Below are 19,193 nucleotides of genomic sequence, written 5' to 3' on the forward strand. Positions count from 1 at the left end.
AGCTTCCAGACTCCAGCAGTTCCTTAGGGATCAATACAGCAGAGGACTAAAACATAAAATCCCAAACTCCAAAGTCAAATAATTTGGCTACATGCACAGCTCATTGGGAGACATAGGCCATGTAAAACATAGGGCCAGTGTCCTGCAAGTGGAGCAAAGCAACATGTAGACTTCCATCTAGACAAAACAACCAGTATACCCTATTCCTGCTCTTTTGCAAAATCCTCTGACAGACCTTATCATTTGTGCTTTGCAATGCAGCCAGAGGCCCCTCTGGACAACCCATTTTCAGACCTTGCCTGCATTTCAGGTGACCAGTTCTCAATTCCAAAAAAACATGGTTATCTCAACATGGTTCATACATACTTCCAGTGATACCCATCCATTCGGATTGCTGGAGCTAAGACATCCAGGATCTCTGCTTTCAGGAAGATTGACTACAGAGGGAGCCTGTGACGAGGTAATGGGGTGGGGATTTCTAGATAACCCCTGCAGATATCTCTAAAAAGAAGATCAATTAACTTTCAGAGGCACATTTCTCTCTTTTTTCTGCCTTAAGAGGGAATCTTAGATGAGTAATTTAGTCTAGAGCTAAAACAGCTGAATCTCCATCATTAGTCGTTAACTTTGCACCCTGTGAAAGTGCCCTCTGGTTTACTTTTGCTTGTTAAAAAAAAACATTATAAACAGTGGAGCAGATACCTAAGAAATCAGCAGACTGATATGCTTCTTTCAACACACAATATTATCTGAAAACTTGAAGACAGATAATTATTAAGATAGTGAAGGATAAATATTTATGAAAATGTATGCCCCAATCTCAGTCCTTTCCCTAGGAATTTGTCCATAGCCTTTTTCTCTCTAAAATGCCTCCCAATATATTCAGCAGATGATTCAGAGTTTCCCCTTCAAACATCTCCTCCAGACAGATCTCTGCTTAACACCCTAGTCGTTGTGCAGCCAGTCCCCTTGCTCCATGCTCTTACATTCCTATGAAATGCTAGGTGTCCTTAGAATACAAAGTAGTGCAATTTTCTATGTGGGAAAGCTTCAGAGAGCATGCATGAAACTTAGAGCAGCTGTCCTCTCAGTCTGAGATCTAAGAAACAGCCATGAGAGCCACTTGAAAGATAACATACAAAGACAAAGTCACAGAAAAGGAAAACTTTGATCTAAGATGAGGATCAGGAAAATAATACGTAAGATCAGCTCTGGAAAAAAGGCAAGGCAAAAAAGATATAAATCTAAGAAAGCTTCAAAGGTTGGATAAAGAAGACTGAAACAAACTTCTGCAACATGCTTAACGTCACCCAGGAGCACCTCTAACACCATTACTCCATCTTGATTTGTCTTTTGTTCAAGTAATATGAACAATAACCAGTCCCTGTGTCTGTGAATTCTGAATATAGAACAATTGCCAGACTTCTACTGTAAGTTAGTGAACCTGTATCAAGCTGGAAGTTCTCTCTCAAAGCAAATGCATCTCCAAACACCCCAGTTACACGGAGACAGATTTTAGTATCCACTCCTAAGCTCTAGTAACACCAGTGACCTTTCTTATTGATGCAGTAGAAGAATTGTTAATGTCACAGGAAGAACAAAATCATTCTTGAGACTGTATTTCACATATCCAGAGCTGTACGTATTTTTAGAGTATAAGCTGAAGTCTTTGAATTCTTATTTTCCTTCTAATTTAAATTTTTACTTACAAAACTCAGATTATTTAGTTTTCAATAAGTAAAACTTTATGTATAAGAGAAACCTGTCTAGGACAGAAATTTCTTGTCTTTCCAAAGTGCTGTGTTACCAAAGGTTCATTCTGGCTCTTTGCATTTATCTGAAGTTTAGAACTACTATAGACACCTCTTTTAACAGAAGCAGCTCTGAGAACTCATTTTGCTCCACCAAAGACAGGCTTTGCCTTTTTGTAGTTGCCCAGCAAAATCCCAATAACAGTGTTTTAAATGACTGTTCATAGAATCATAGACTTCCTCAGCTTGGAAAAGACCTTGAAGATCATCAAGTTCAACCACAACCTAACCATACCAACCCAACTCTATCAACCCTCCACTAAATCATGGCACTGAGCACCACATCCAAATGGTTTTTAAACATATTCAGGGATGGTGACTCAACCACCTCCCTGGGGAGCCTATTCCAGTGCTTAACAACCCCTTCTGTAAAGAAGGTTTTCCTGGTATCCAACCTAAACACAACTTGAAGCCATTTCCCCTTGTCCTTGTTCCATTTTTCACTGCAAAGCTTTCACTCAGTCTAGAAAAAAAAATAGTATCTCCTGTATTTACATATTGTCAAAGGCTAACACAGGGAAACTAATGGATTACGTCTTCCTTCAGTTATATAAGTTATATACTCTCTGTTATATAAGAAGCATTAGGAGTGTTATAGGTAAAAATATATATATATATTTTTCAATATACAGATTCTAAGTGAGATTACCTCTAGTAAAGTCAGCATATTCAAATCAAACTAGAGCTTATGCCATTCATGAGAAATCCAGATATTTTTAGAATAAAAGGTCCTAAATTATGTCCTAAGATAACGTAACACAGGATTTTGTTAATATATGTTCAAAATTCAATAACTCATCTGTTTGAAATAATAATACCATCTGAAAGGACTTCCTAATCGCCTGAACAGGGTCTGCATTTGTACTACTTAATAATTTGTGATAATCATTCACTTTCTAAAGATTCGTCTTAAATTCTGAAACCCCATTTAATGGTGTTTTTTTTTTCTATTCTCATAAGAAACTCTGCTTTGAAAAACAGAAAATACACTTTTGTTTTTTTTGCAAGCACAAGAAAATCTTTCTTCAGTAAAACTCAGAAAGACTTAAAGTAAAACATAAATGTACTTACAGAAGTTGACAGAGAAAAACATTTATTTTTAAACTGTAAAACAAGAATTCTTAAACAAAATCAGCTAGCTTAAAGTGCATCAATTTCTGCCCACGCTTGGGTTCACCAAGCTGCAAGTAAGCCTTGGTGGGCAGCGTTGCTTGGGCAGTTAACCAGAGTTTTGATGTGATGCTTTCTGCGCCTTTCTTTACGGGGGGGACATGGAAACACTAAAGCAGCTTTCATTCACGGAAGGTAGTACTTCATTGCACTTTCAAATGACAAACTTTTGGTATAGAGCTCCTGCTGGATGAGAAGCATTAGAATTTGCAAGGAAATACCTTCTCCTTTTCTCATGTTTGCTCTAATTTCCAGCAACTTTCAGTACCTTCCTAAGATGCAACACTGTTTACACTTTTCTTTTTCCTTAAGGGAAAAAGAATGGAAAAAATAAACAAAGAAAAAGAAAGTATTACACACACTTCCTTGTGCCACATCTGACCTATAACAGATTCTCCTTCCTATGACACTCCCCTAGCCATGATGCTTCCCTCCTGCCACCACACTACACTTTCCATCTGGGTGTGCTCATTTCTTTCCAGGTAAGGAAGCCTCCAAGGGAACGCACAGGAAAATGGGAGGAAATCTTAGAGGAACAGTTTTAGAGGAAAGAACAACTTACAGCCTAAATTGCTGGGGAAGAATAAATCACGTGAATAAAAAGAAAGAATGAAAGATCAAGGCAGAGCTTTCTGATGAGTTTCTAGTATCAGAATTGCATGATCACATAGAAACTTGTACAAATAGCCACTGGTCTTCCGGGACCTTTCAAGCGATCACTCTAATATTGGGAAAAAAGAAAAAGAAGTGGGATGTAATCAGATAGTATTGCAAGTGGGATAAAAAACCTTGGTGCAAAGTTCATTTTCATTTCATAGCATGCCACCTGCAATCCCAGCAACTCTGTATTTGAACAACAATGGCATTTAAATGTCAGAGGTGAAATTCAAAGTTTACTGCAGTCAGCTCAGGTTTGCTGTCCATTTCAGAGAGACAAGAACTGAACCAGAGAGTTTCACGAGGAGGTATATACTGGCATTTCTACCACTGCTCCTCTATTAGTATTGCATAAATTTTTCTCAAAAAAAAAAAATAATATAAGCAGAGAGCAGTATTTCTTCTCATTAATTTCCACAATGCATTGGAATGTAAAATAAGGCATTCTAACTTACATTATATAAAAAAGAAATCTTCTTAGACTCTCACTCCCAAGAACCACTCCCACCTCCAAAGCTGCAGAGATTCCTGAAAGAAGGAGGGAGGGATGAGAGGGAGATATTCACCTATGAGAGAAATTACTTTCATTTCCTGGAAAATTATTGCAGTAACATAACACGTACAAAAGAAATTCAGCTTCCACTCTTCCACCAACTGTATTAACAGCTGCTTTGCATTTATATAGAAACTTTCACCAAACATTCTAGGTATTATTTACTCTAGAAACTCTTTCAAGTAGTACCTGTCTATCGTACGTTTGTAAAGCACTTAACACAGAGAGATTCAATACAGCTGCAGGATTTAAGAGCTAATGTAACAAAAATATTTCCTCCTTAAATGATATCAAATAACATAAAACGCTCAGCAGCCATGCAGAGCAGTTACTCTTTCTTAATTTTGTTTTCCAGCAAAGGGTTCAGGACAGGAGTGCCAAGCTACTTGAAAGAGGTCATTGTGATTCAGTGGGAGCATTTAAGGAATTTGCTGATTTGCTAGGAAAGTTTTTGAAAAGCTCAGAGTTTTCTGGGGCTGAGCAGGAGAGAAAAAGTTTGTATTAAACCAAAATGTGCTTGGAAATTGTGAAAGATGTTAATATCCCCAAATGGCTGAGAACAGGCTTAAATTGTTGGAGATTTGGAACAATTCATACTTCCCGCAATATATTAAAAATAATCTTTGCAGAACTGTTCTAGTTATCAACACAGTTCTATAGAAACACTGTAGCAAAGTTCCAAATTGCATTGATGTTTTGGCCAAGAAATCTAAGAAATAATGCATGCCTTTCATCTTCCAGTTGAAATGCATTTCCTACTCTCACACTTTTTATTTTATTGCTATTTTTACAGTTAGCACCTGGGAGCATGTTAGGAAGGCTTAACGCTAAAATGCATATGCAAAATCCCTATTCTGAAATGCTATGGATCTAGTAACAAAGCAAACATGGACACTAGTGACAGCCAAGTGAATTAATCTGTAGAAACATTGCAAATTACATCCTAAAAAATTGGGGTACTACTTTCTGAATCAAGTGGCATCCTTATCCTTCTTTTAAAATTCTTTTTGGGAGCAAATTTCACTGAAGAATATTTTTAGCATGATTAGAAGCCAGGTTCAGATTTTAAGCAATTGTTTAGTATCTGTAGATAGAAATTATGCTGATTTTCTCATTTCTAATGCTCATTTTCTGCATCTATCAAAGCTAGCACCACTTAAATATAAGTACTTTCTTTAACAGGAAACTCTAAGTAAATTCCTTTAAATTGATTCTGAGCTGCTAGGATGAGAGATTAAATTCTCCCTGTGCATCCTGCTTTAATTGTTTAAGATAATCATCTATCTTCCCTTTCAGAAGCTGAAATTCTGAAAGCTGACTTCTGGGCATTTATTCTTAGAATCCCCTTAGGAATTAAAATTTCTCTACATTTCCAACGATAAAGCAACAATAAATGAAAGCTCAGAAGCTCATATTAAGCTATTTGGGTGGGTAATACCACAGCATTATGTGACCTCTGAAGCATTGTAACAGCCTAGATGAACATCTGAAAGGCCCCTCAAGAGCTGATAAACCTACCCAATTTCAGAGACAAATGCTCTGTTTATTATACTTCATGAGATAGGAAGCTGTGAGAATAGTTCATTGCCTAAACCACCGTACTGCAATTCCATTCTGTGTTGCTTAGAGATGCCTGCTGTGATAGCTAAAAGCAGCACATTTTTGGAAGGAACTTCACAGTCCCTTCTAGAAGGTTTGCTTTAAGGCTAGCCTACTTTTGCTACTGAGATATAAAAGAGGAGGCATCCTCACATATCTTCCGTATTAACTGGTCTTAAAAATCAGCCTCTTTGCTATGAGATGCTGCTGCTTCTCATTATTTCTTATGAACTGTGGAGTTAAAATTGAAGGAGGAATTAGCATTCAACACAAACTGCAAAATCCATGAAAACCATATGCCTGTGATGCCTAAAACTTAAAGGGTCATGTTTGAGAAGTCTTCCATTGTGAGTCAGAAAACAGCAGAGACACACACTCTTTGCAGGGTTACCTACTGAGAAGAAGAACACCTTTCCTCTCCTGAAAGAAGTAGTGCTCAGAGAGGGGAACGCGACCCGAATGTTGAATGAATCTGGAGATTTCACCTAAGAAATTAAGCACATGAAGCAAAGAACACGCTATCTTTTAAATGAGACCTTTTGGAGGTCCAGCTGTTCAAGTATTACCAAATTAAATTCTTTACCTAGCGTAAAATACAAGAAATGCTTTCCTTACTCTGGCATTAGCATCTCTTAGTAATTGAAACTCTGAATCTGAATGGCAAAAAATTGTCATGGAACTGCATGACTAACAGATGGGATTTGCTTCCTTGTTTTCTCTTAGTAGATGCTATGTGTTAGTCTGCTAAATGGAAGGAATTTATGAATTATAAACCTTTATAATCCCATGGTCAAAGAATATCTTCTGCTCCTGTTTGTCAGGCACTGAACTGAATTCACTGGACAATCTTCAGTAGCTACATACAACTACCTCAGAGGTGCATCGTATGTTACAGTTCAAATCTAACATAAAAATATATTGCATTTCTAGGATATTTCCTTCCTATGAGATTGAAGGAAAAAGAGAGAAAAAGCAAGTGTAACAGTGCCAACATGCATTCTTCGGTCCCAGCATCTAATATGGGGAAAAAAATCAGTTTCTCTGTTTTGAAACTTATACCAAGTCAGATTCAAAATCACAATATTAGCATGTTGGGTTGGGCTTTAGTTAATTTTTTCCTGAAGCCGAACCTCATCTTTTCGAGGCTGACCTTTGTTTATAAAAAGAGGCTCTAAAACCTGAACAACAAGATGTTTGATGTCTTCAAATGAGAGACTAAGAATGAAAAAGCAGATGCAAATGGGTCCGTCCCTGTTCTGTCCGTTCCTGTCATCATTAGAAAGTTAATGTTTACCATCGAGATTTCCCTGACATCAGTAAAGGCACTGCAACAGAAGAGTGGGATGCCAAAGACACATCATGAGATTGCAGATACAGCAAATCAGGAAGTTTAAGTGATGTTCTTTAGGGGAAAGGGGATAAGTAAGTATCATGAATGCAACATTCAAGTTAAGAAAGCTAAATATCAGACTATGAGAAATACAGCCGCAAATTTCCTCTATTTTAAATACAGTCTTAATTATTTTGTAGTTAACGATTATTTCTACAGGAGAATTCATTCCTTACTTGCAACACAGAAAGACAAGAAAGGCTGTGAATGAGCTTCATCTTTTCTTCCTGTTGCTTTCAGAAAAAAAGTGAGGCCCTCAGAAGCCACACTTCACAGAGTCTGGCAATGCACTCACTGGCAACACTGCTGTATCTACAACCTTGTGAGGGAGGGGAAGGCTATACCTCAGGAGACAAGTCAAAACACTGCTTTTCTTTGTATAACCAGATGCACAGAGAAGTACTCACCTCCCTGAGCATTTCTCTTTGGGATTTCCTGAGCACAGACAATCCTTCTAAATGACAGCTAAAAACCAAGATGAGTTTGGAATAAACTAAACTTTTCCACTGAGTTACTAAAGCAATATCCCTTTAGTGTCTGAATAGCAATTTCAAGGTTTAAGAAAAGATGGATGGAAATGGCAGGTGAGCTGAGGCTTCTATGCTTAAGATCAAGCTCTATGATTGATTAAACATCAGAATTGATAAGAAAACAATTAATTCAGTAATGGATGGCTATCCTGACAGTGTTTGAATATAAAAATTTGGAGTGGTAACTCTTCCCCATGTATTCTGTGGCTGCAAACTCAAATGCCCAAAGACAATACAGATAAAAGAAAGTGTAACTAACTGCTCCAGTATTTCCAGCACATAAAACAGGACAAACAGTTCTGAACTACTTACTGGGAAATGACAGCTCATTTGGGTCAGAAGTTAATTTCAGAGAGGTGATGCGGATACACCCTGGTCAGGAAGGAGGTAAGCCTGGAGTTCAGGTGGCCTGTCGAAAGGACAGAAATCAGGCAGCACAGGAGAGCTCTTGCCAGGAGCAAAGATGTTCAGATAGAAGAGCAGAGGCACCAGTGAGTCTGGATGTGGCTGGGGTGAAGGCAGCAACGGGAGAAACCCACAGCAATGCTTTGGGCATCTACCTACTTACAGGTAGTATTGCTTACTACAGAAGAAGTGGTGACAGACAGAACTACCCTCAAAAAAAGAGAGGAGAAAGAGTGTTCTACCAATTCTTTCCTTGATGTACATCTTTTTATGGACTTTAACTCTTAAACTGTTAGGGATTAAGTTAACTCATTAGTCACTGTGTTCAAAAAGTATGAGAAAGCAGAACTCATGTTCAGGTCTAAAGTACAAGATACAGAAGTTACTTACATCCATTGATTTTATAGTAAAACAGAACAAATTGTTTGCTTTCAAACATATTATTGCTCTATGACTGGGTTTTTTTCAGTCTGAGAAATTAGCTGTTCTTCAGAAATCAATGCTTTTTTCATTAAAACTAAAATAACAATCACACATTTTGCCTCAAAAAAGCCTCTTTCTGACCAAACTTAATTTAAAAAGGCATGCTATTCACCTCACTGACTACTCCCACAGACAAATCAAGAAATTGCAGTTATGTGAAAGACACAAAAAGTGAACTTGCAGTCCTATTAGTGTAGAGGGTCTTGTTTTTCAGTATCTTCATGCACTAAACGGATATGATCTAAAGCATTGTAACCATTTTTCAGTTTTGTGCAGTCAATCACGTCTTTCAGAGCTGAAATAGCTGAGATCAAAGGAATCTTCAAAGCAGGGAATGTATCGGTGCGCCATTTATAATCCTGGATTTGACAATTAAGGCACTACATGTGACTGAGGTGCCTGAGATTTCATAAAGTGACTACAATATTACAATTTTAAACAAAATCTGAGTATTCAGGCTCTTCAGATAAACAGAGGATCTTTGCAGCATCCAAAGCCAGAGAGATTAGATTTTGCCCGGCTGGTATTTAATGCCTTCTGAAAACTTAGCTAAAATTTGTTAAAAAAATATGTATTATATAGCGAACAAAATGCCATGCTCCTGCATATTCCATATACTTTATCACTGACCAAGCTCTGAGAGGAACAACAGCTCTGTCAGTATCAGTATAAGGACATAGTTGAAACCTGGCTCATAGTAAGGCCTGTGAGGGCATGAAACACACTCTAGCATATAACTTGAGTTAATTAATATCAGGCTAGGTTGCTTAGATTTTACCTCTTATTTTTTATCCATGTCCTGTTCTCTTCAGCCAGACGAGGGCTACCTGCTACTTTCACAGAAGGGAATAGTAGCTTTTCCACAAGGCTTTTCCACAAAGGTAGTGAGAAAAATGGTGTTTCCTGCAGGAATGATGGAAGGTAAAGCCTCTGTAGGTAAAGCCTCCTGCTTGAGCCCAGAACCAAACAAGCAGTCCAAACTCATAGTTAAATTTCCTTTATTACCTGTCTACTGGGTACTGTATTCTTGGCATCACCAGGAGCTCTTCCACGTTCAAGAGGAGTTGTCTGAAATGCAATGAAGCTGGATCATGTCTCAGTTCAGCTGACCCCTCACCGATTTGCTGTCTCAGTCCTCTGCCTTAGGCAGTTGGCAGGAACAAGTAATAAATAGTCTCAAACTATTGTGAACAATAGTTCACAGACAAAGGTACCTTTAATACAGAATGAGAAGGAATACCATCCTATTTGGCCTATAGGCAATCCTTACTGGGAACCAGAATCTTTGTCTTCAAGGAGAAAATTCGATTATCTGTGTAACTTATGAACATTACATTTCCATGAGTGAAGCGGAAGGCAATAATCATAAGAAAGCAAAAAAACCCACCTCATCTCTCCATTAAAAACTTCAGGATAATAAGTAAAGATTATTTTTTACCAAACAAGCATTATTTGAGTTCAACTTCATGCAGAGCCAGGCTGTTTTTTCCAATTTCACTGTGACAGCGTGTATCTAGATAATGAGAAGCATCAGTGATAAAGTACATGTTATGCACACTGTAAGATGTGTAATGCATGTGTAATTCAGTGCCTTAATGCACTAGTCAATCAGAACTTGGTCGGTTTATGCATGGGTAGTTAAATATATGGACTGATAACTTTACAATTCTTCCTTTCCATAAAGCTTTTGGGATCCCTCAAAACAGTCAAGGAAAGTGCAGAAAGTGATTAATTCAGTAATAGGAATTTAGTTTTTCTTCTTTTTACTTTTTTTTTTTTTTTTTTTCCAATACAGACCCCTAATTTTGTCTCCTCTTTCAGGGGAAAAACGAGGTGTTTTTTTGTAACATATTTGTCTTCAGAATGTACTGAATACAAGAACGTCAGAAAGCCTGCTCTTAATGTTTGTTTGTTCTTTATGATGTCCTTGACACTTGAATGTTGAACTGTGCATGACCTGTGTTAGCATGAGGAGAAATCTCGGGACAACTGCACAGAGATGCTATCTCAAGAGAAGACATTGTTATAGTAAATATTTCCTTTGCAGATTTTTGCATAAATAAAGTGCTTTGTTTATTCTCTACAGCTTCCAAATTAATTCATCTTCTGTGTCTTTGCTTACCCGCTCCCTTTTACAAGGGAAAAAGCTCTAATAAGCTATAAGGTTTTTGTTTCAAAAGCAGCTACGTATCTCATATTGCACACGTATGAATTTCAGCTTTCTTTTTGCCACCTGCAAACCTAGGTAAATTACATTTTATAGACACTTGGCACAATATAGGCAAGATTTATGATAGGTCCCTGCTCATCAGAGCCTGGAGCCTGAGCCTGCCCTGCGGGTCCCACAGCGCTGTGTCAACAGAGATGTGCCAAGGTCACATCACAGTGGCAAAAGGCTGGCTGCAATTTCCACAGAAAAGACTATCTGAAAATCAGTTAGGGAAAGCAGATCATTCAGAAGATTGAAATAATAGAAATAGGATGGGATTCAGCTGTACGGTGTTCAAAGTCATTAACTCAGAGGCTAATAACAGGATCTGAAGCTCTGCAGAGAAAGCTCTTCAGCGGGAAAGAGCCTGAGAGGGGAACATTTCAGGCTGATTAGTACATCACAGGAAAAAAAGAAATGTATGAGCCACTCTAAAGCTGTAGTTGTGAAAGAGGCAAATAATTTAAGTGAGAAGCTTTCTGTGGAACTAAAGTAAAATGTCAATGTATAGAGCAATAGAACTTCACCTGAAACGTTGCTTATAGCACTGTGCCCTGCTGTGCTCAGTGCGAGGATGCCAGGCATTGTCCCTGGGTGCTGTGGTACTGCTGCGTGAGGTGAGGCCAAGGCTGCCCCACCGCAGGCCATGACTGAGCCCAGCGGCCATGGGTGAGTGCCTTGGTGAGCACCTGGGGAAGAAAGGGCAAAACGCTGCCTGGCTACAAAGATAGATGTTAAATGATCTCCTGTCTTTGCCTTCACCATAAGCGTTCTCCTTCCTGACCTTCTCGCTTTCTTCCCTCAACTCGTTGAGCTGGGGAGTGAGTGAGCAGCCAGATGGGAGATCTGGACAAAGCCAACCCAACCTGTAGAAGACAGAGTCCAGTTCTGTACATATTCAAAAATACGCCCAGCATGGAGGAGAGCCACTGAAACAAATGAACAATGTTTGCAAGAGAACAAATAGGTGAAAAGAACAACCAATGAAAAGTTTATGTTTACACATTTGAAAGGAATGATATTTAATCCTCAGACCTGAAAATCTCTTCTAGGAATAGAGTGGGTAAAACCATGAATAACCAGCAAGGACAACAGAACTGTCTGAAACAAATAAAATGAGCTTGGTCAGTTCACCCTTGGACTTTATCTGTAGTAGCAGCAGAGTCCTTGGGACATTGGGAAGTCTTTTTACTTATTTATTTATTTAATGAACAAGAGAAGCATTTCATCTAAAGAGAAAGCCTTAGAATACTTAAGGTGCAATTTCAGGTATTGGAATATTAATTTAAAATCTGAGGTGATTTCTGGACCAACAATTAAGATTTCATCCCTGAAGGTACATTTTCTGAGAGTTCCTTCTGGTAGGATTGAGACTGCAGTAAGCAATACAGTGTATTATCAATTAGATCAGGTCCAAAATCCTTCTTCATCAGAATTTCAGCTTGAGAAAGAAGGACCCCCAGATAAACATGTTGTTAAGGCTAACCCTATTCCCCAACAACACAGTCATTACAGAATTACATGAATAACAAGCACAGTACATGTTTATTAAGGATATGACTGCAGAGATAGGTGTTGCTGCACATTTAGTAACCCACGAGCTCACAATTGCATTTCTCCTTACTTCCAGCTGACAGCATGGTTCAATTGCAAAGGAGATGTCAGAGCACCATTCAAAATCCACTATACTGAGACAACTGCAGCCTCTTAGGTGTGTTTTGGAGTTACTTGCTTTGTTGAAAAGCTACTTCAAAATAAAGAAGTAATTAAAGAAAATTAAAATTTAAAAGTAATTAAAGAAATGTCCCTCTTATAGAAAGTCCTTTGCTTCAATACTCAAAGTTTTGTTTTATGTTATAGACATTTATTGGGAAAGGACAAAGAATACAACCACCAGTCTCCAGCTCAACAAAATAGACTGCTTTCTGGAAGGCTAACAAAATACATTAGTCCCTTCTCCAGAAGAAGTGAAAACATAAGTATTTACACCTGTAAAGTGGAGACCAAACCTTTTCCTCACCACAGAGGAATGTGCCATGGTTATCCAACATGGCCGAACTGGGAAGCACTGAAGGGATTAGGGTCCCAGATATTTAAAGAAAGAAAATTAATTTTCTTAGAACATTTTGAAATAGAAAGACAAAGCTCCAGAAAATTGAGTGTGGAAAATAATCCTCCGCTTTCATCACTCTCCAGCAAACTAGATTAATGTATTTACTTTTTGCAACACTAATTTCTATGACTCCCTGCTGGAAAGCTGCCAGATCTATAGGAAAACAGAAACTAATGCAGCTACTTAGAAGGAAAAAACTGTCTGGGAATAGAAAAATTATCTACATAGCAGCTTTGCCAGTAATTTCAATAAATTACACTCTAGAGATAATACTATGAACTGAAAAAGTCTTTAATTAAATTAAAGTCCATTAAAAAGTAGGTATATACATTTAGCTTTATAAAATGAAGACAGAAGAGATGTCAAGCAGTCTCAAAGTTGATAAAACTCTGCAATAAGCTAGTTTTTAAACATATAATTCTAAATGAGATTTAAAGATTAAAGGGATCAAAATTCTCTTGGCTAATCTTAGTCCAGATAAATGAAAACGAGATGCAGAAGGTTTTGGACAGTACAAGAAAACCATTGATGAAAACCCCCAATTGTCATGAAAAAAAAAAAAAAAAGTAAAAAAAAAAAGTTAAATCTCTTCACTTTGGATTGAAAAAAGAAGTAAAATTGCTATTTTTAAGGATCAACTGAGAGCTCAGCGTAGCCGCTTCAGATTTGTTGAAATTAGGTATCAAGTCCTTGTATAACCAGAAGAAAGAGGGACTTTCAAGGCAATTTTTTGAGTTCCTAAAGTAACATCGTTCTCTTGTTCCACCTTCTGCTGGACTGTGTATGCATCCATGGACTACAAAACAATCCTCTGGGACCTACTATCATAATTTACAGCCATAAAATAGCTAAAGAGCATAAGGCAGAACAAAGATCAAGGGAGATTTTTTAAGTAGGCAGCAGAAATTTCTCACATTGTTGCCAGAGCATTTCTTCATAGCTAGCATCATGTCCTCTGGGAGAAGGAAGCACTTTTAATAAGATCCAAGAGAATTCCAGAAGATTTCTGGATAGCCTATTAATTTTAATACATTCACATGTTCCCCCTCACTGAGCATCAATCCTCCTACTTTGGCATCTTTTATTCCAAACCAAGTAGGACCAGGTAGAGATGTATTACTGAAAAGTTTATAGTTTCCCCAGAAAAAATAAAAATAATAATAAAAAAATAGTAGTCTTAATGTATGTAGGTCACTTCAAATGTAATGCCTCCTATTTATTTCCATGGAAACTACAAAAGTTACAAAGAGCAAAGTAACACTCCTTGATACAGCAAATTCTCAGCTACAAAACACTATTTTTCAACATAGTCACTGCCCTTAGCCAATCTGGGCAGATGAGTTGATTGAAGCACTCTTCGTTTTGTGGTATGACAGCTGTGCATGGCCATCTGGAATGTGGCTAATCTTTCATGTCGCTTTTGTATTGCTGTTTCCACTGCTGAAATGCACCACTCTCCTCCTCACTGTCACATTTACCATTTCATCTCCATAAATGTTTGGTAAGCAACAATGAGTGTCAATGGGTCCCACTTTTTCCTCATGGAGAAATTCAGTTTCACCCCTTTGATTCATATGCACTTCTGTCAGACACCATTCTGTCAGACATCAACTAAATGCAATGGAATATTGGTTGAAAAGTTCAACCTCCGTTGCCATAACATCAACATCTTCCTCTGATATCTCGGGCTAAACTAATGAAATAGGAAGCACAACTTTAATCTCACTAATTAACTGTTAATCTTGGTAAAATAAAGAATAATCCAGGGTTAAAATGTAAATTATTCTTTACATTAAAGTTTTACCTTTTATACTAAAACTTTCCAGGTCTTTTCCAGTTACCACTCTATCTTTATACTTACCAAGAATAAATAAGTTGATTTTCCTATGCTCTTACATAGAAGCTGATGTTGTCAAGGTATTAAAGGATGTCTTCGTGGGCTCTCATGTACTTCCATCTGCACTTTAAACATTTTCAAGATGCTAAAGTCAGGGACCTGCTTATTAAACTTCTAAATTGTCTGAAAAGGTAAGCTGTCCTCAAGCAGCACTAACACACAGGGCTGCCATATACAAAGCATAGATATAGACATTTGTCAGAATGCCAGCCTTCTTGTCCAGACAAGATTGTACGGTCCACAGTAGTGCCTGAGGTGGCCACGACAAGTTGATACCTGCTTTCATTCCTGTGTAAGGATCCAGGCAGTGGATCTCATCTAATAATGCTTCAGAACAGAGAGCAGCTTATTTCTAGGAAAGTTGTATTTTCTTCTGAAGTACAGAGTCCTTGTTTACCACAGAACATCAGCTGAAGTATTGAATGTTAAGACTGATATCCCTTCTTCATTATCATCAGCTGAACCTCACTGCAAAGCTTTACACAGGTGCCAGAGCTGTCAGTGTTACTACTGCACCTGCTTCATGAGTGAATGGAGGGTGACAGCCTATCTGGATCCCAGTCTATTAAATATATCCAGTGCTAACTGATGCTCCAGGAGGCATTCAATTTCAATTTCAAATTTCAATTTTGTGAAAAGGTACTTTCAGACACACAGCAATCATTGTATTGAAAACCAAAATAAAACAAGCTTTCAATTGTCTGGCTAGCAAGTATTTGAAAATCTTGTTGTTGTAGGCAATAGCTGTAACAAAGAACAGGATTGCTGCTGTTTGAGTAGGAGGAAAAACATACAAAATAAATGAACACAACTCCTTGATTCCAGGCATCTTCATGAAAAAATTGCTTCCTAATTCGTGAACGTCTAATCCACTAACAGAGAAGCATAAGCTCTATTTTAAGTTGTACATACCGTAATGAATAGCCATAATTACTTCAGCAGAAAAAGGAACATTATCAACCAATATGCACTGTAACTCAGGCAAGTTTTTTATTTTGTCAGCAGTTGGAACATACAGCTGCTCGTATTTGTTAGTATTTCACAATCAGCATTACATTTATTTACTCACTTACAAATTGCTATGAAGTGCTCCTTTTTTTCTCTTCCCAGCCAAATAAATTACAAACTGTAGACATCACAAACACTACACAGAAATATGAATTACACATAAATGGGATACAAAGATGGGAGGGAAGGGAAAGAGAAAGAAGTGTTTGCTCTTAAACCCAAGTTCTGATGAAAAAGGATTCTAATGGCTCAGAAGACCGTGCTGTATGCTGAATACACAGTAACATACCCACTTCAGTCTAATATTTGCCAGGTAAATCACAAAGCCCTCTCAAGTTACAGCAGCATATAATTTCTTTGAATGTTTTCCTGAGCTCCTGACTCCGAAATGCATAGATAAGTGGATCAATGATGGAATTACACATGATGAGGATGAGGTAGAAGTTAAAGTGAGACATGAAGCACACACAGTAAGGATTGTAGGGGCAGGAGATGTAGAAAATGAGGTGCAGAAAAAATGGGGCCCAGCACACAACAAAAACTCCAATCAGTATAGTGAGAGTGATGGCCCCTTTCATGTTGGCCCCTTGGCGAATGGGGCCAGTCCCTGGAAGAACTGCTATCTTCTTGATATGCATTCGAGCCATCATGAACATGTGAACATAAAGGGATGCCATGAGAATGAGCATGGTGAAGAACATGCTGATAAGGCAGATGATGACAACGCTGCTGTCAGAGTAAATGATGAACAAAATGCCTGAGACAGTGCAAGCAGCCCAGATGCATGTGATGATGACCCCTACACGCTTGACCGTCATGATATTATGGTACTGGAGGGCATAAAAGATAGTAAAATACCTGTCCACTGCTATTGAGAGGAGACTGCAAATTGATGCAAGCAGGGAACTGCAAATCACTGAGTCAATGACATTGTCAATGTTTATGGTAAAGCTCTGTGCATCTGTATCTGTATTGTTTAGAAGCGTGATGACAATAGTTTCTGATCCATTAGATACACTCACTAGCATGTCAGCCACTGCCAAGCTACAGATGAAGAAGTACATGGGCGAATGGAGGTTCTTGTTCTTGGCTATTGCCACAATGACCAAGACGTTTTCCAGCAAGCTGATGATGCCCAGAGTCACAAACACTTCAGGGGATACAAAGAGTTGTTCATAGCAGCCTCCCGAGGAGTGGCCCTTCGCACTGGGCTCGCTGGCACCCCTGTGCAGTCCGTTGCTGTGGTTCCAGAAATGGAGAGGCTGGAGTGTCCCACGATGCTGGGTGAAATTCATCTTATGGAGAAACCCTTTCAGCTTCCTGCTTTTAAAACAGTCCTTTTTGCATTCCTCTGAAATCCTCCTTGTGCTTTTCAGTTTGGGAAGAAAAGAAAAATAAGGCAGCACCAAGGCAGACAGTAGTTCAGAGCACTTTGCTGTTGTAAAATAAGGTTTCAAGCTCAGAGACACTGGTTTGCGCTCTCAAAGATGCAGATTCTGATCATCATCACATTTCATCTCGGTGATCTGTATCACTGAGTCCCAACAGTATGTAAGTTTGCATCAGATTCTCCCCTAAGTTCACTTCTTGCTTAGTTCACTGTTATGCTGCAGGTCTTTTTTTTTTTAACCCTTCCATTGAGGGAGGTAAATGTAAAATGCTCAAGTGACTGCTGCCGAGCAGAAACTAATTTCAAACTCCGAGCACCAGTCGTCTCGCTGTCAGGCAGTGCATGCTGGCTGCCTGCCTTATGGTGTGTGGAGGAGAAAAATACTCTGCACTCTCCGCCTCTGCTTTGCCTTCCAGCCAATGGGACTCGGCACTGCAGAAAGTCGAGGGGCTGCTGATTCTGAGCCTCTCTGAAACATCACACAGTACTGCAGACTTGGATGCTGCACAAGCTTCTAGTAGCAACAGGCAAGCAGCGGGGCTACGAGAGATCTATTTTCCTTCTTTAGTTGTCAGAATAATATATTAATACTTATTTTGTATTAGCAACCTCATAGCACCGTACTACCAGTCTTACAGAATTTCCTGAGCTGAACTGATGGGTTTTTATTTTTCAGACTGTGATTTGCCTCTTCTGTGGCATAAAGTTGCTCTGCTTTGTGTATCTGGCAAAATAGAAAAGGGATTAGGAAGCAAGAAAATATTTATCTCCTCCTGCTTTTCTCTCTCAGACCTGCCATGCATTGTTAACTTTTCTGTGCCTCAGTTGTCCACTTGCAAGACACAGTGTTGTAAGGCTGCATTACACTGGCTAAGCTGGTTGTAATTTTCAAGGAATGGAGATCATTCAATGACCAAAAATAGGGCAAGGAGGCCAAAGACTTAATTAGCTTAATACATTTTCCTAAAGAAAATAATTTTATCCCAGATAATACTCTTCTTCGTCATCTTATTTCCACAAGGGAAAAGATAATAGAATTGAAGCCTTGTCACCATCAGGAATTAGGATGCTGCACAGGAAAAAAAAAAATTAAAAAAAAAAAAAGAAAGGTAGTACTTAGAACAGATGAAGGAAAGCAACAGGAGACAATGTTGTAGCCTGTGGGAAATGTGGCTCAGACACAGGTAATGACAACAAGTCATGAGTAAATCTAGTAAAATCCATCTAAATGTCTGTCCCTGTGTTTACCTGACATGAGCTGAAAGTCAGCTTGAGTGCAGGCTGCCAAGGAAAGCCCCTGAGAAGGAGTAGAATGTCAAATAAATACAAATAAACAGGGATGAAAGTCACTTTATTGTTTCAAGAAGTGCAATTAAAGACAAAAAACTAAATATAGGAAAAGAAGCCTAAGGTATAGGTGGATTTTAAAGTTACAAAAGCTATGTGAGAGTCAGTTGTTATACCTGAGTGCAATTTTTGCAGTGATGTGGTTTGAATGATTACTTCCAGTAGCCTAAGAGAAAGGCTATGGAAGCATCTGTATCTGGTGCAGGAGTCTGTTTTCTTCACAAACATTTTTCATCTTTCATGCATTAGCCATTTTCCAAATGAAAACTAAAGAGATACAGGAACACAGTGTGCCTGTGGAAGCACAGCTATCTGTACTCAACATCCCAGCATCAGAATGAAGCACAGTTTTACTTTCATATTTCGATTTGGTTCAATGGTTACAAAGATTTGTATCAGAAGAAAAGCCTCAACCAATTGTTTGTGGCCTTCTCCCAGACTGATGACTTCACAGAGCTGAAACATAAACACTCAAGACAAACAAAATAACTTGAGGCAGAGGAAACCCCATCTTTATAGTTTGGAAACATCATTCACCAGCAATGAAAGACCCTTGCAATGAAATAATAGTTTGCTGCTGAGAGGGCAAGACTTACTTTCCTACCAAGACATAATGCAAACCAGCACTCAA

The 19,193-nt window shown here is 38.4% G+C and overlaps 1 protein-coding gene and 1 long non-coding RNA gene across 3 annotated transcripts in view; both read right to left on the minus strand.

The window, feature by feature from the left end:
- The window catches only part of LOC121113081, a 76,733-nt gene extending 68,398 nt beyond the window's left edge, over nucleotides 1–8,335 (minus strand). The window contains exons 1-2 of one of the 2 annotated variants that reach the window (XR_005857621.1): nucleotides 8,023–8,329; nucleotides 4,094–4,166 (exon numbers count right to left, since the gene is read on the minus strand). This is a non-coding gene — a long non-coding RNA (uncharacterized LOC121113081). Of the gene's footprint in view, nucleotides 1–4,093; nucleotides 4,167–8,022 lie in introns of both variants that reach the window. The other variant, XR_005857622.1, reaches the window with a different exon arrangement.
- A 7,448-nt stretch (nucleotides 8,336–15,783) lies between these two features.
- MC4R (melanocortin 4 receptor) lies at nucleotides 15,784–17,566 on the minus strand. Its single transcript, NM_001031514.2, has one exon. It carries the CDS (start codon nucleotides 17,118–17,120, stop codon nucleotides 16,125–16,127), a length of 996 nt encoding a protein of 331 aa, NP_001026685.2. The 5' UTR covers nucleotides 17,121–17,566; the 3' UTR covers nucleotides 15,784–16,124.
- Nucleotides 17,567–19,193: the final 1,627 nt, after the last annotated feature.

Source organism: Gallus gallus, chromosome 2, assembly GCF_016699485.2.
Source record: "Gallus gallus isolate bGalGal1 chromosome 2, bGalGal1.mat.broiler.GRCg7b, whole genome shotgun sequence".
Classification (NCBI taxonomy): Eukaryota; Metazoa; Chordata; class Aves; order Galliformes; family Phasianidae; genus Gallus; species Gallus gallus.

Bases quoted from the DNA above. Each gene is read 5' to 3' on its own strand.
- MC4R (NM_001031514.2), bottom strand. From the start codon at position 17,120: ATGAATTTCACCCAGCATCGTGGGACACTCCAGCCTCTCCATTTCTGG.